The 17,973-nt window shown below is 46.9% G+C and overlaps 1 protein-coding gene across 1 annotated transcript in view; it reads left to right on the forward strand.

The window, feature by feature from the left end:
* Positions 1-9,161, forward strand: part of CRYL1 (crystallin lambda 1) — a 171,771-nt gene extending 162,610 nt beyond the window's left edge. The window contains 1 exon segment of the mRNA XM_040340537.1: positions 8,831-9,161. Within this exon segment, the coding sequence (XP_040196471.1) occupies positions 8,831-8,941 (111 nt within the window). The 3' untranslated portion in view covers positions 8,942-9,161.
* The last annotated feature ends 8,812 nt before the right edge of the window (positions 9,162-17,973 follow it).

Here is a 17,973-nt window from a genome sequence, read left to right on the forward strand (position 1 = left end):
GATGACGTCCGGACAGGAGTTGAAGATCGTTCTGCCATTCCACTCGACGGCGTGTCGAAGCCACCATTGCAGTTCGACTTTGGCCTCTGTAGAGAGTGGCACCTCGTCTGCGTACCGGAGACCCTGTCGCAGATGAAGGATCTTCAACCTCTGGAGGGCCCTGTAATGAAGAGGGGCCGGGAAAATGGCTTGAATGGAGGCCGCCAACAGGCCTACCAGGCGGGCCAGAACGCGTAGAGACAAGTAACCCTTGCGTAGTACTGCTCTGATCTCTTTGCGGATCAGAGCCAACTTTGCGCTGGGAAGGTGGAGAACAGCTTGGTTGGTGTCTACCAAGAAGCCTAGGAATTCCATCTCTTGCGCCGGGGTAAGAACCGACTTTTCTTGATTGATCAAGAAGCCTAAACTTTGTAACAGGTTGATCGTCCAGACCATGTGACGATAAGCTTGAGTTTTGGAGCATGCTATTATGAGGATGTCGTCCAAATAAACAATCAGACGTACGCCCCTGCTCCTCAGTGATGCAACTACTGGTTTCAGGATTTTGTGAAACACCATGGGGCGGATGATAGGCCGAACGGAAGGCACGTAAATTGCCAAGTGCGTCCCCACCACCTGAAACGGAGTAGGCGTTGGGATTCCGGATGCATGGAGACGGTGAGGTAGGCGTCCTTCAGGTCCACCTTCGCCAGCCAGTCCCCCGGTTGGAGGAGGTCTTGGAGGCAGTGAATCCCCTCCATCTTGAAATGTCGATAAGCGACATGTTGGTTCAAGTCCCGAAGGTTTATGACGAGGCGGAAGCCCCCTCCCTTCTTTTTGACTAAGAAGAGGTTGCTGATAAACCCCGGGGAGGAAGGGTCGACTTCGATCACCGCTCGTTTTGATATCAGCTCTCAGAGTTTGTTGTCTATCAGAGCAACGTTTTCCTCCGCAAATCGAATAGGGGTTGGTAGCAGTCCTAGATTCGGTGGGGACAGAAGCTCTATGCGGAACCCTGCAACCGTGTTTAATATCCATGTATCTGCCGTAATCGCAGACCAAGCGTGGGTAAAAAACATTAGACGTCCCCCTACAGGTGTGTGAGGTATTGGAATGCATGCGGTACTCACCGGTATATGGGCGGGAGCGAGGATATCCTCTGTGGCCACGTCATCTCCACGGTCTACCACGGGGCGGGAAAAAAGGAGGTCCAGGATCCGATCTTGTATGGCCTTAAAGGATCGGTCTATCCCCTTTTTGGGAAACTTCCCCGTCTTGAATAAATATTTGGACAGAATGGGGTCAATTTCTGGTGTCATGACCACTTTCATTGGGATATGTGGTCGAGGGCATTCCGCACATAATTTGTTACGGTTTGACCGTTCAAGGGGTCTGCGTGCCCAAAACTCAACATACTGTGACACGTGGGGTAGGTGGGACCAATCCCCCAATGCCAATGACCCAGCATCCTCTTCCTCTTCATAGTCAGACTCAGAGACTCCGGACACGTCCGACTCAGCGGACGAATCCTCGTCTGACTCGACTACGTATGAGTCGGGTTTGGTCCGCTTAGCGGAGCCATGCCTCTTTGATGACTCCCTGAGGCCCAGGGGTTGAAATGAGTCTGAAGGATGCTTGGGGTGGCAGTCCGTGTGGGGAGCTGCTCTATGCACATTTTTTACTTCCCCTGCCGGGGAGTCATGGGCCGGCACTGTATGTTTCCTCTTCTGAGAGGATTTGCCTCCTTTTATGCGCGGCTCACCGTCGTGTGATAACGGTATTGGGGCGAGGGTTATGGCTTGCTGCGTATCGGAGGTTGCAGTAGCAGCAGCCAGTGCAGCTTGCACAGATCTATTAATGATATCCTGGAGTTGAGCAGGACTCAGGAATTGCGCTGAGCCCAGCACTAACACCTCATCCTGGACAGGGATGGGACCCTCGTCTGCCATATTATATCTAATAAGGTATAACTTTATGCGGGGAGGGGGAATTAGGTGGTGCTGGCCAGTCACTATATATGACAATCAAGACCTAGTTGTGTTTTGGGAATAAATCCCTCAAGAAACGCTAAACTAGCTAACTGAAAGCAAAAACTCACTAGCTAGCTATCAGGCTCCTACCTCCGACACCACTGGCGCTGACTGGCCTGCGGTGGGAGGTGAGCTAGAAGGAATTGTATTCCAGAGGCGAAGTCTCGCGAGACTACAGCCTCTGGAATTCCTATTGACTGCCAACGAGGTAGGGCGGTCCTGAAGGCCGCCCCTCCGTGTCCCGCTCTGTTGCGATTGGGCGGCGTGCGGTATCCGCCCCTAGAAAGAGCGCGAAGTGTATGGGAGCGTGGGTGCGCGCGTGTCCGTAGGCGCGGCTCCTGAAGAGGAAGCCGCACCCGATGCTCCAGCTAGCTGTGCCCGAACGAGATGGCGCCTACCAAGATGGCGTCATCTCGTGAGACTACGGGCTCCGTGAGGGGATACCGCGGGCGGAGGCGCCGAGGGGAAGAATGTGTCTGCGCGGCAGCGAGTCCCAACCAGAGGTGAGGACAATGAAAAAGGGGGGGGGGGGAAACCCAGTCAGGTGGAAAAACTATCCACCATCTCTCCACAGAGAACGCAGTAGCGGTAAACGGGAGAGGAGAGGTGGGGGGGGGGAGCCCAGAGCCCACAATCCCGGGAAACACGAGTGGGTAGTAAATAATAAGAAATAATAGAAATAGTATAAGATAATACAATGCTAGTATATAATAATATATAATAATTAATATATAATAAAAGATAAATTAATATATCAGTTAGATGCACTTATCTTTTCCTTGCCATGAGCAGAAAGAAAGAGGAAGAGATAAGTGAGAGCAGTCCTTATATAGACACTATGATGGGAGTGGCTACGGCCCAAGGACTGCTGGGAAGTGTAGTTTCTACGGTTTCTTTTTCTTTTCTGTTTACTTACGTTAAATTTGAACAATGCATTATCTGCTATGAGCATTAATAAAGAAAGATTAATGCATAAGATATGAGCCTCCTGTCTGATATATAATTATTAATTGTGTAATATAATTTGGCGCGGAAATACACCCCTATCTATTTAAAATGCATTGTTTACTGTGAAAATGACTTTTGCAGTTTGGGAGTTAACCACAGGGGGCGCTGAAGGGGTTATGTATGCCCTCATCTGTGTTTCTAACTGTAGGGGGGGGTGGCTATAGGTGTGACGTCATCGATTGTGTGTCCCTATATTAGGGAACACACGATCGATGACAGCGCCACAGTGAAGAACGGGGAAGCTGTGTTTTACATACAGCTCTCCCCGTTCTTCAGCTCCGGGGACCGATCGCGGGACTCCAGCGGCGATCGGGTCCGCGAGTCCCGCGGCCGTGGTCCCGGAGCTTCGGACCGGGTCGCGGGGGCGCGCTGGTGACCCCACGGCTGGGCTTAAAGGGCCACGTACGTGGATGTGCCCAGCCGTGCCATTCTGCCAGCGTATATCGGCGTGAAGGGGTCCTTAAGTGGTTCAACTAAATATTGGGTGTGGCTTAAATGGGGCATGATTCAAAGGGGGTGTGGTTAGAATCTGAGATGAACGAGGGGTGAAGGGAGAGAGAGAAGGAAAGAAAAAAAGAGGGAGGGAGAGACAGCAGGCCCAAATCCTACACCACAATAGAAATATGTGTATTTCAGAAAGTTTAACAATCTGCAGATAAAGCTACTCCAAACACTTGGTGTCAGCGCTTCACTCACCCCATCACCATGGTTGTTATGGTGTCAGGATGATTGAACTGCGGAGTCCCCCTTGAATGAATGAATGAATGAGCGACTTGTATAGCGCTACACATAGGCACTTTTTCCAGCCAGTGTCTGCTTGGCTGGTGCGGTCATTTTACCCTGTAGGATCTCGACACGCTTGGGACACAGTCGTACACACATATTTACATATATATACTGGGCCAATTTGGACAAGATCCAATTTACCTACCAGCATGTCTTTGGAGTGTGGAAGGAAACCGGATTACCCGGAGGAAACCCACGCAGACACAGGGAGAACATGCAAACTCCAGGCAAATGATGTCGTGGTCGGGATTCGAACCAGCGACCCTTTTGCTGCTAGGTGAAAGTGCTATCCACTACACCACTGTGCTGCCCCTTACAGTGGGGTGTCCCCCAGTGGAGTGCCCCTTACACCGGGGGTCCCTCCCTAAATCAGATGCTCCCCAGTGGAGCCCCTCCTTACTTTAGGTGCCCCCCAGCCATTTCCTCCTTACATCAGGTATCACCCAATGGAGTATCTCCTTACATCAGGTGGAGCCCCTCTTACATGAGTTTTTTTTTTTACATTTCACATCTTTTTTATGTGAATGGGTAGGGGTACGATGTACCCGATACCCATTTACATAGGGGGGCCAGGATCTGGGGGCCCCCTTTTTAAAGAGGGGCTTCCAGATTCCAATAAGCCCGCAGACCCCAACAACCCATTTCCCCCATGACCTGAAGGGCCTGGTATAGACCTGGGGGAAGGGGGGGCCCCACGCATTTTTTTTTTTTGCTGCCATTTTTTTTACATTCGGCTGTCAGCAGGAAGCCCGCTGACAGCTGATGACTCATTGGTTGGTAAGTACGCAACTGCTGGCTTCCCAGCCCCCTCCTTACCAACCCTCTATATACAGTGGGCTAGATTCACAGTTCAAATACGCCGGCGTATCTACTGATACTCCAGCGTATTTTCAAATTTGCCACGTCGTAGCGTTTTGAATCCTCAAAACAAGTTACAACGGCTTTAGGCTTTGATCCGACAGGCGTACGGCTTCATACGCCTTCGGATCGTAGGTGTAATACTCGGGCGCCCGCTGGGTGGAGTTTGCGTCGTTTTCCGCGTCGGGTATGCAAATTAGCTGTTTACAGAGATCCATGAAAGTACGCACTTTCTTCACATTCTCTTACGTTGTTGCTAGTCGGCTTTTCCCGTCGTATTTAATGGCTTATATTTAGACCAGCCATGTTAAAGTATGGCCGTCGTTCCCGCGTCAAATTTAAAAAAATATTTTTGTTTGCGTAAGACGTCCGGGAATACGAAAGGACGTAACACACGCCGTTCAAAAAACACGTCGGGGCGCCGTAATTTTGCGCAAAGCACGACGGGAAATTTCCAAACGGAGGATGCGCAGAACGTTCGGCGCGGGAACACGCCTAATTTAAATGGTACACGCCCCATTTGAATTAGGCGGGCTTGCCCTGGACGGATTTACGTTACGCCGCCGCAAGTTTACAGGCAAGTGCTTTGTGAATCAAGCACTTACGCTTAAAACTTGCGGCGGTGTAACGTAAATGGGATACTTTACGCCGCCGTAAAAGTACCTGAATCTAGCCCAGTGTGTTTAAGGGGGAAAAAAACACATAGGCCCAGATTCTCGTAGATGGGCGTAAAACTGCGGCGGCGTAACGTATGTCATTTACGTTACGCCTCCGCAAGTTTTACAGGCAAGTGCTTTATTCACAAAGAACTTGCCAGTAAAGTTGCAGCGGCGTAACGTAAATCCCCCGGCGCAAGCCCGCCTAATTCAAATGAGCCGGGTAGGGGGCGTGGATCATTTAAATTGGGCGCGTTCCCGCGCCGAACGTACTGCGCATGCGTCGTCTGAAGAATATCCCAGGGTGCATTGCTCCAAATGACGTCGCTAGGACGTCATTGGTTTCGACGAGAACGTAAATGGCGTCCAGCCCTATTCACGGATGACTTACGCAAACTACGTACATTTTCAAATTTCGACGCGGGAACGACGGCCATACTTAACATTGACTGCGCTTCATATACCCAGGGGCAACTTTATGCCGGAACAAGCCTAACGTAAACGTCGTAACTTCACTGCGTCAGCCGCGCGTACGTTCGGGAATTCGCATATCTCGCAAATTTTCATACTCGACGGGGAAAACGACGTCGGTGACACCTAGCGGGCAAAAATACGACGGCCGGACTCAGAGATACGACGGCGTATCAGGAGATACGCCGGCGTATCTCTTTTGAGAATCCGGGCCAAAATGTATGAAAACGAGGGTCTAAAAACGCAAAATGCACTGCAAAACGTGCCTGAAAAACGCATTAAGCGCAGCCACATAGATGAGAACCTAGACTAAATACTGATGGAATAAACATGCAGATTTGACTTGCATAGCATATATTGGGCTTGTTCACACCATGTGCAAAGACCTGTGTATTTCTAATCTAGGGCCCAGATTCTCATACATCCGCGCTGCTCCTGGGCAGCGTAATGTATGAGCTCTACGTTACACCGCCGCAGGTCTACAGGTTTAAATCCTGATTCTCAGAACACTTACCTGTAAACTTGCGGCGGTGTATCGTTAGATTGCTCGGCGCAAGCCCGCCCAATTCAAATGGGGCGGGCACCATTTAAATTAGGCGCACTCCCGCGCCGAGCGTACTGCGCATGCTCCGTCGGGTAAATTACCCGACGTGCATTGCGCTAAATGACGTCGCCCCGACGTCATTTGCCTAGATGTATACGTAAATGGCATCCAGCGCCATTCACGGACGTCTTACGCAAACGACGTAATTTTGATTCAATTCGACGCAGGAACGACGGCCATAGTTAACATTGGTTGCCCCTGCTAATAGCGGGGACGCTACGCAAACGACGTTAATTCGCTGCGTCGACCTTGCGCATGTTCGGGAATCGCCGTACTTACCTCATTTGCATAGACGACGGGGAAAAGCGACGATGCGACACCTAGCGGCGGGAAAAAAAATTACTTTTAAGATCTGACAGCGTAACAGCCTTACGCTTGTCAGATCTAATGGGTACCTGTGCGCAACTGATTCTAAGAATCAGTCGCATAGATACCCGGGGCCAGATGAGGAGTTACGACGGCGCTAATGGTGTTGCGCCGTCGTAACGCCTTCGAGAATCTGGGCCTAGGTCTCTGCAAGGACACAAAGAAAATTATTGTAATAAATATTATTCTATGTGCCCTGTTCACACCATAACACTGCTGATTTTTTTTTTTTCTGTGCAAAAATATAATTTCTCTGCAACAGGACACACAACACAATTGTTCTCTATGTGCCCTTTTCACACCACAATGTTGCTGTCGTGTTCGTTGTTTTGTCTGCGCTGAAAATTGCATACATCTTGTAAAGTCTTAAGCAGAAAAATAATGCATGTGATACCAGTGTTGTGTTGTGTTGTGAACAGGGCACATAAAGAACAATTGTTTTTTTGTACCCTTTTAGAAACAGGCGCAGGAAACTCATGTCAAGGACTATTGCCTCGTACACACGATCAGATTTTCCAACAGGAATTGTGTGATGACAGGCTGTTGGCGGAAAATGTACGCTCCATCTGACAATTGTTGTTGGACTTTCCACGGACAAATATTGGATGGCAGGCTTTAAAATTTTCCATAAACAACGGTCTATTGTCGGATCTTCCGATCGTGTGTACACAAGTCCAAAGTACAAACACGCATGCTCGGAAGCAATGCTCACCAAACATAACATTAGCAGAAGGTGACAAAAGGATGGCGCTAAAGAGCTGAAAAAACACGTAGTTTTGTTTTTGTTGGCGGACAGTTGTGTGCCGTTTGTATGCAAGGCAAATTCCTGGCCAACGCCCTTTGGACAAAAGTCCTACGCTTTGTCTGTGGAGAATCCAATCGTGTGTACGAGGCTTAAGCCTTCAACTCACCTCCCTCTGCTTACTCATTGCTGCTGACCGCTGCCATGTCCACAGAAAAGATTAATTTCTGAAAACTGACTTGTGCTAGGTGAAAATAAGCCGTGATTGGCAACTGAGGCACCAAGAGCTGCATTGTGGGAGGGCAGGGGCCCTCAGACGGCATCATGCCCAGAAGGAATGGGTTGGTCAGGGGGGCTGTGGTGCTAAGCAGAGCAATAGGCATGCACAGACATAGTAAGAGAAGACTCCAGAGAGGGTGCCAAGTTTACTGTGGAAAAATGGGTTGAATAAGGACAGGTGTTTAAGTGACTGACTTTTTTTTTAGGTTCACGCAGGAATAAAGTGTTACTGATTTGTAAATTAACAAGAATAATATAGGCTTCTTTTGAAGAAGCATTATGTCAGCAAACAAAATGGCTGCCTCCAGCTTGTATGTATTTAGAGGGTATGTTGTAAGGGAATAGTAGCTTAAAGCGGGGGTTCACCCTATAAAATAAAAATAAAATTTTTTTTTTTCTTCTAGCCTAAAATTCGGCATTGTAGCGCGAGCTACAGTATGCCGGTCTTAATTTTTTTATCGCCGTACTCACAGTGTAATCGTACATAGTAGATTCCGACTGCCCACGGGGAATGGGCGTTCCAAGGTGACGGAAGGTGATTGACGGCCGGCTCTGGCGCGTCACGCTTCTCCGGAAATAGCCGAAATAGGCTTGGCTCTTCACGGCGCCTGCGCATAGTCTGTGCGCAGGCGCCGTGAAGAGCCGAGACCTACTCCGGCTGTCTTCGGGGAGCGTGACGTGCCAGAGCCGGCCGTCAATCACCTTCCGTCACCTTGGAACGCCGTCAATCACCCTCCCTCTTGAAAGGAACGCCCATTCCCCGCGGGCAGTCAGAATCTACTATGTACGATTACACTGTGAGTACGGCGATAAAAAAATTAAGACCGGCATACTGTAGCTCGCGCTACAATGCCGAATTGTATGCTAAAATGTTGATCTGCAGGGTGAACCACCGCTTTAACTGACCTTCTTCTTGCATCATTGCTGTTGGGATGTGTTGTAACACAGACAGCACCTGTATGTCATGACTAGCAGATAATAGCTTGGATCATATCCATCTGAAACTATAGTTTAACAAGAGATGATTCAAACCATTTGTGTCTGTTTGCAGGCGTTGTGGGACGACCAACCTGATAAAAGTGATCAGCTGAAGGCGCGGAGGGAATGGAGAGACGCATGTCTGAGTCACCTGGCTAAGCTGAAGAAAGAAATGAAAAAATGAATAAAGTGTTTGCATCAGATTCAGAGTGTCATTCGGTGCACCTCATGCTAATCCAAGTTTGTTGGCATCGGCCTACAGTGTATTTGCCAGAGTTTTGCAGTGTACTGTGTTAGGAACTGTGCACTGAATATATGGGTAAGGATAGGAGCCTGCATTTTCAGCTCCTGAATTTAATCATTATGAAAGTAATAAAGTTTTGATATGAAGAATTCATTATGAATAGATTTATTTTTCTCTTTTTTTTTTTATTTAAAGCTGCTTTGAAAATACTAAGGCTGTGCAGCACTGTGCTGTCAATGTCATACAGAACTAATCAAGGCTCTCTAGTGGTAGCTTAGTACATAGGATTACACTGATTTTAAAGTGAGATCAGTTCATGGGTGATTTGCAAGTCTATTCTAATCACTCATTGGGGAGAATTCACAACATCACAACAAATTCTGTTCCTGTGACATACCTAGGTCAGGAAGACAGAGACTAGAATAATAACGTAACAGAGAATTTAAGCTTTCCCCGTTTACTGAAAAAAGTCTGTGTCCCCACTGGGGAGATTTCCCAGCACTTCCTGTTCTATAAGGAAGTGAGGTAAATTCCTGATGAAGCGCACAGACCGCAATAAAAACCTGACTGTTTCTGTCTCTCTCCCATTCTGTTTAAAACGTATAAAACTTTGGTTTTAGTTTGGGCTTTAACAATAGCTGCAATCAACAGTGCTTATTGGGTATAAATGCTTATTGGGTATAAATATTAGGGTAGGTTTATCTAGCAAACCTTTCTAGCTCAATGAATTCCTGTTCATAGAGACCTTTTAAAACCAGTGGCCTCCAAACTGCGGCCCTTTGCTTGCTTTTATCCGACCCTTGGGGAATTATTCCCCCACTGTTGCTGACATAGCTCCTGCTACTTACACCAACAATAAGGGCACTATTCCTCCCACTAACACCAATGAAGAGACACTATTTCTCCCACTAACACCAATGATGGGACACTATTCCTCCCATTGACACCAATGATGGGACAATAATCTCCCATTGATACTAACGATGGGGCATTATTACTCCTAATACCAATCATGAAGCATTGTTTACTCCCGCTGACACCAGGACATTTTCTTCTCCCACTAACTATTGTCCCCCCCCCCCCTTAAAGTTTGAAGGACAGTAAACAAATCCTGTGTTAAAGTGGTTGTAAACCCTCTCTGAGAACTTTCACCTACAGGTAAGCCTAGATTAAGGCTTACCTGTAGGTGCTTGCAATATCTCCTAGACCACAGGTGTCAAACACAAGGCCCGCGGGCCGAATCCGGCCCTCCGGGCCATTTCATGTGGCCCTCGCACCTCTCCTGCAGCTGCAGGAGAACTCCTGCCCCTCGTCTGGTCCTCCTCCAGACCCTTACTTTCTGCTTTTAAGCAATGCATCCAGCAGCAGCATAAGGAAAGGGATGTGCACTGTGATATACGGGAGAGTAAGGGGAGGGGATGCGCTGGACATCTAATCTTACAGATGCAACCGGCCCTTTTGAGGGCAATCATAATGCTGATGCGGCCCACGGTAAAATTGAGTTTGACACCCCTGTCCTAGACCTACACGGTTTAGGAGATATTTGCAATAAATAATTCACCGATGTCTACGGCGCATGTGCGCCGTAGACGCAGGCGCACTGAGCGTGCCATTGCTGAAAGTCGGCTCCCGTGCGCACGTGTGGGAGTGACGTTATCGCTGCTCCGGCCAGTCACAGCATGGGAGCAGCGATACCCACAAGGAAGAGGATGAAAGATGGATGCTTCGTAGAGGCGAGGAAATTGGGGACATCGCAGGCTTCAGTTTCAGGTAAGTGACACATAATGGGCTACTATGCGATGCATAGTAGCCCATTATGCTTTACCTTTGCAGGGAAACAAAGAGGAAGTAAACCCATCAGGGTTTACTTCCTCTTTAAGGAGGTTTTTAGACCTCTGTCGTTGACCACATAATAACATAAATGAACAATTATGTTGGCTTATGCTTCTTTAAAGTGTATGTAAACCCTAACAATCAACCTTTCTTATTTGGTTTCATTTGGTCTGTTAATGCTTAAAATCAAAACTGCCCTGGCAGTGGGACTTCCCCCAAATTGCAAGGGTTAAATGCTTGTTTTTCTGGGGAAGCATTAAAAATAAAGTTTATTCACTTTCCCTTGCTCCCCCACCAGCTGTCTCTCTCCTCTTTCTTTGGATGCTACAGGTTGTGGGCAGGCCCTCAGTATCTTCAATGCAAGACTGCTGGTCCTGCATTGTACATGATGAGGTCAGAGTACTGTTGATGAGAACTGACCATCGGTGACCAATTGCATGTAGAGGAGGAAGCCTGTGGAAACAAGGGACACAGTAACAGAATAAAAAATAAATAAATAGACATTTAGCTTGGAATTTTCCATTGAGTTCTGCTTTAAATAAACCTTTAGAAGCATTTTGTTATGTCTGTTTATACGTTAAAAATATATCTGTTAATCTTGCTGCAAATCCCTTGTTTTGATATGTCAGCACGGGTAAAGAGATTAGAACGTTATCAATTACTTTCCTAGTTGTGTAAACCAATAAATCAATTTGGACTCTTTTATCATTTTGTATGGTGCTTTTTCCATTGGTGCATACTTATTTTCTGGTAACTTGCTGGGTACCCACAGGGGTATAGCCATGTCTTTTGTGAGCAACCTAACCTGAGCCAGTGAGTTCCCTGAATGTTTCTGTCCTCTTGCTACTTTATCTGACCTCACATTAAAGTCCCAGCGCCTCTTCTTTTTTTTTCTTCATCGGAGAAAGCATTGTCACCCTAGGAATGGAATAGTATTACTGGCAGGACCAGCAAAAATGCTGCAACTACCACATTCAAGAACTGGTAAGCTGCAACAAATTTTAATTATTGGGTTTAGATGTGCCAACATATGCACACAGTTTAGCCTTTCTTTCTTTTATTTTTGTGAAATATAATGCATGTGATCATAAACCAAGAACTGAGTACTAGTATATTAGATATTCAAATGCCAACACGTTTGTCCATTTGCTTCATCAGTGCTCATGAGACATATCTAGCACTCATCTAGAGAGAGACAATATCATTTACAATATACTCCAATATTTTACATAATATTTACAAACATCTAATGTACACTGCAGTCCTTTTTCTGTCATGCAAGACCCATTTTAGCATAGAATCGTACCAGCCACATAAAACTCCCTGGGCGGGTACTGGAGCATAAGGAATACTGTACCTCCCGGTATTCTCCCGATTATCTGTTCAACGGGAAAATTTACCTACAGAAAAATAAATCAGCGATGGGGAGTAAATTTGCACCTGGATATGCCAATCTATTTATAGCATTGTGCAAGGAAGTATTTATAAAACTAGTACTAGGAAAAATTATTATATCGCTATATAGATGACTGCCTAGTTATTTGGAGAGGCTCTGAAGAAACTTTGAAACTCCTTCTAGAGCAACTAAATAATCCAAATTGGCATTTAGAAGATAGCAACACAAGCGGTGCAGATGGGGCTGTTTGTTTAGATCTGAAGATTAAAATAAAGGATATGAGTGATAACCAGCATCTTTAAGAAATTATAGTTTTACTATACTAGCTGTATATTGGTCTTCTAAAAGTGGAAATGTATCACCATAGAAAGTGAATAAACAATATTCCTAAGGCCCCATTCACACTTTGCATAGTACACGTTCCTGTTCGTGTATTTCGTGTGTTTCCATACATTGCACATAGGGCAGCCCATTCTCTTGAATGGGCTGCCCTATTTATTTATTTTTTATAAATTCTTTATTTTACACAATTTTTCTTTTACATGCTTCTACATAGTCTTGATTCTGCCAGTATAATACACTTCATTAACCTCTTCCGGCCCGCGCTATAGCCGAATGACGGCTTCAGCGCGGACCTCAAAATCCAAGAGGACGTCATTTGACGTCCTCCTCTTTGCTCGTTCCCCGCGCGCGCTCCCGAGCGCGCTGCGGGGAAATTCTGTGTTGGCCGTGTCCCCTGGACACAGCCAATTACAGATCGCCGCAAACGGCCAATCAGAGTGGCCGTTTGCGATGCGATCTGTGTGGCCAATGAGAGATGATCTCAAATGTAAACATATGAGATCATCTCTCATTGCCGCCTCTCCCTCCTCACACAGACAGCGTGTGTGAGAAGAGAGAAGGTCTGTGATTACTGTGAAAAGTGCCCATTTACAGTGCCCATCCCAGTGCCCATCCCAGTGCCATCCCAGTGCCCATCCCTGTGCCATCCCAGTGCCATCCGTGTTGAAGAACATACAGTGCCATCCCTTTGCCACCTCATCAGTGCCCACCTGTGCTGCCAATCAGTTGCTACCTGTGCCGCCAATCAGTTGCTACCTGTGCCGCCAATCAGTTCCCACCTGTGCCGCCACATCAGTGCCCACCTGTGCCGCCACATCAGTGCCCACCTGTGCCGCCACATCAGTGCCCACCTGTGCCGCCACATCAGTGCCCACCTGTGCCGCCAATCAGTTCCTACCTGTGCCGCCACATCAGTGCCCACCTGTGGCGCCACATCAGTGCCCACCTGTGCCGCCACATCAGTGCCAATCAGTGCCCATTTGTGCAGCATTATCAGTGCACATCTGTTCAGCATTATTAGTGCACATCTGTGCAGCATTATCAGTGCCTACCTGTGCTGCCAATCAGTGCCCACCTGTTCCGCCACATCAGTGCCCACCTGTGCCGCCACATCAGTGCCCACCTGTGCCGCCACATCAGTGCCACCTCAGTGCCCACCTGTGCCAATCAGTGCCCATCTGTGCAGCATTATAAGTGCACATCTGTGCAGCATTATCAGTGCACATCTGTGCCGTCTCATCAGTGCCCATCTGCTCCGCCAATCAGTGCCCATCTGCTCCACCTCATCAGTGCCGATCTTCTCCACCTCATCAGTGCCCATCAGTGAAGGCTTAGCACACACCTGTGCAGTTGCATCAGCAACCATGTCCAAAAGGTCCTATTCCCTTCAGGAGGCATTCCAAATCATTTCTGCCCCCGACGAGAGCAACGGGGAGCTCTCTCATTCAGAGTCCCTTTCAAATTCAAATTCTGAGTTGGACGTCAATTAAGAGCCCGCCCTCAGTAGCGGAACACTGAGTGACTCAGAGGAGGAAGATAGCCGGCCGGCTAAACGAAGGCGTTCTAGTGAGGAGGCAGTGCCATCCACCAGCACCGCAGTGCCATCCGCCAGCACCGCAGTGCCATCCGCCAGCACTGCAGGGCCATCCGCCAGCACTGCAGGGCCATCTGCCAGCACCGCAGTGCCTCGGCAACAAACTTCCAGGACCCATGCCAGCCTTCCCTATGCCCTTCAGAACCCCTTGTGGCTTCCTCCTAATTCAGGAGAAGCCAACATTCCCCCTTTCACGGCCCAGCCAGGAATCCAAGTGGACACAGAGAATTTTTCACCAATCAATTATTTTAACCTCATGTTTACAGAGGACATGCTATCCGAAATTGTGGCCCAGTGCAACCTATTTGCACAGCAATTTATTGAAAATAATCCCACGTCATACCATGCCCGTCCCTTCCAGTGGAGAGACCTTACGGTGGAGGAGTTTAAAAATTTTTTAGGCCTAACATTTTGTATGGGACTCAACCCAAAAAACACTTACCGTGCCTTTTGGTCCAAAAACCCGATCTACCACATGCCCATCTTCTCCAGCGTAATGCCCAGATCCCGATACTTTGCCATAATGAGATTCCTACATTTCAACGACAATACCCAGAGCCATCCCCGAAATCATCCAGAACATGACAGACTTTTCAAAATTCGGCCCTTACTGAATTGTTTTTCAGAAAAATTCCCCCAATTATATACCCCGGACCAACACATCTGTGTGGATGAGTCGCTTGTTAAATTTAGTGGCAGACTACAAATAAGGCAATTCATCCCCAGCAAAAGAGCCCGCTATGGCGTGAAGGTCTACAAATTGTGTGACCGAGTCACAGGATACCTGTATGCCTACAGAGTATACGAAGGCAAGGACACCCAGCTCAATCCCCCTAATTGCCCAGACTACTTGGGATCAAGTGGCAAAATTGTTTGGGAACTCATTAACCCCCTATTGGAAAAAGGCTATCATCTATACGTAGATAATTTCTACACCTCTCTTCCCCTGTTCCACAACCTGCACCGGAAGCAGACCCCGGCTTGTGGCACCATCCGAAACAACAGGAAAGGCTTTCCTCAAAGCCTGGTGAATACAAAGCTGAAAAGAGGAGAATCAGCAAGTCTGCGTAACAATGCGGTTCTCGCGGTGAAGTGGAAGGACAGAAGAGACGTGTACATGCTATCTTCCATCCATAATGATACCGTCGTTGAAACCCGCAGAAGGCGTGGCACCACCATCCGAAAGCCCACTTGCATCCAGGACTATAATTTGTTTATGGGGGGGGGTCGACTTCAATGACCAGATGCTTGAACCCTATCTTCCTACAAGAAGAACGTACCATTGGTACAAAAAAGTTGCCATTTATTTTTTTCAATTGGCCATATATAATTCCTTTGTAATTTACAGCAACTCCACCCAAAACCCCAAACACTTCCTTGGCTACCAAGAGGACCTTATCACTGCCCTTATTTTCCCGAACGGCCCACCCCAAACCATCCGATCTGATGTTTTAAGTCGTCTCGCCGAACGTCATTTTCCCGATAAAATCCCTCCCACAGAAACAGGCCGACGACTACAAAAAAAATGCAAGGTATGCGCCAGTGATGGAGTCAGACGAGACACATCTTTCCATTGTGTGGATTGTCCTTCCCAACCAGGCCTCTGTATAATTGACTGTTTTCGCCGTTACCACACCAAACTAAAGTATTAATCCTCCGTTCCTGCCTTCACACACCTTCACACCCCTTATGCCACCGTCTGCTCTGTAACTGACCCCGGCTTGTTTTTTGACCACGATTCTGCCTAATGATTTTGTAATACCTCTGCCCGATATGGAACTGACCCCGGCTTGTTTTTTGACCACGATTCTGCCTAACGATTTTGTAATGCCTCTGCCCGATTTGGAATTGACCCTGGACTGTTTTTTCGACCATTCTTCTGCCTAACGATTCTGTACTGCCTCTGCCTGATCTGGAACTGACCTCGGACTGTTTGACCATGTTTTTGCCTGCCTCATGGACTGATCTTGTACCCTGCTACTGGACTAGTGGGAACACAGGGGTCTCACATATGTGAGGGGCGCCAGAAAAGTTTTTCTGGATGAAGAAAACTTTTTTGTTTTCTCATCCTAGATTAGGGTCTGGTTGCCCGGAGGCTTCAAAGAGATTTGGGTGGGAGAAGCCTCTACCCCTGTCCCCATTCTGTCCTGAACGAGGCCCTACTTCTGCCTGCTGCCTGTAGGACCTATGCCATCATGCCTCTGCCTGTTGCATGAACTGACCACCTGCACTAACCCTGACGGGACAGTATCCCTGCCTGGACGTTGCTGACCAAGTCCCTGCCTGCTGCCTGGACCAGTGCTATCCTGCTGTAGAACTGCGCTACTATTACCACAGGTAATCTTTTGTTTACGCTTTGCTCAGCATAATGTATTTTGAGGTGTAATTCTTGGTATGTGCATACTATGTGTCTCTGGAACACCTGACGGTGTTCCTTGCATGTTGGATCTCTGTATGTGGTCAGGCTATGTAGAAGTCTCACACATGTGGTATTGTTGTACTCAGGAGGAGTAGCAGAATGTATTTTGGGGTGTAATTTTTGCTATCTAAATGCTATGTGTTGGAAATATCTTAGAAACATACAACTTTGTGTAAAAAAAATGCGTTTTCATTTTTCTTCCACATGTTCCAAAAACTTCTGGAAAAAAATGAACCATTCAAAAGACTCATTATGCCTCATAGATTATACGTTGGGGTGTTCGCTTTCCAAAATGGGGTCATTTTGTGGGTAATTCCATTGTCCTGGTGTTCCAGGGCCTTCAAAAGTGTAATAGGTAGTCAACTAGTTAGATGTGCAATGTATGCTCCTAAAACCCCTGATGGCGCTTCCTGCATGTTGGGCCTCCGTATGTGGCCAGGCAGTGAAAAAGTCTCACACATGGGGTATCGTTTTACTCAGGAGGAGTAGCAGAATGTATTTTGGGGTGTCATTTGTGGTATGTACATGCTATGTGTTGGAAATATCTTATCAATGGACAACTTTGTGTAAAAAAAATGCGTTTTCATTTTTTTTCCACATTTTCCAAAAACTGCTGGAAAAAAATAAACCGTTCAAAAGACTCATTATGCCTCATAGATTATACGTTGGGGTATTAGCTTTCCAAAATGGGGTCACTTTGTTGGTAATTCCATTGTCCTGGTGTTCCAGGGCCTTCAAAAGTGTAATAGGTAGTCAACTAGTTAGATGTGCAATTTATGCTCCTAAAACCCCTGATGGCGCTTCCTGCATGTTGGGCCTCTGTATGTGGCCAGGCAGTGAAAAAGTCTCACACATGGGGTATCGTTTTACTCAGGAGGAGTAGCAGAATGTATTTTGGGGTGTCATTTGTGGTATGCACATGCCATGTGAGAGAAATAAGCTATTACAATGACAATTTTGAGAAATTTTTTAAATGAAAAATAAAAATCTTAATTTTGCAAAGTATTGTGGGAAAAAAACACAACTTCAAATAACTCACCATGCCTCTTAATAAATACCTTGGAATGTCTACTTTCCAAAAAGGGGTTATTTTGGGGGCATTTGTACTTTCCTGGCTTGTTAGGGTCCCAAGAAATAAGATAGGCCTTCAGTACATCAGGTGTGATCAGATGTGGCAATTTTTTATGATTTGCACTATAGCTTGTAGACTCTAAAACTTTCACACAGACCAAATAATTTCCAAAAATTTTGGGTTATTTTTATCAAAGACATGTAGCAGTATAAATTGTGGCCAAAATTTATGAAGAAATATTAATAATTTGCAAAATGTTATCACAGAAACTAAGAAAAAATCATTTTTTTTCCAAATTTTCGGTCTTTTTTCATGG

The sequence above is a fragment of the Rana temporaria genome, chromosome 2 (assembly GCF_905171775.1).
Source record: "Rana temporaria chromosome 2, aRanTem1.1, whole genome shotgun sequence".
Taxonomy (NCBI): domain Eukaryota; kingdom Metazoa; phylum Chordata; class Amphibia; order Anura; family Ranidae; genus Rana; species Rana temporaria.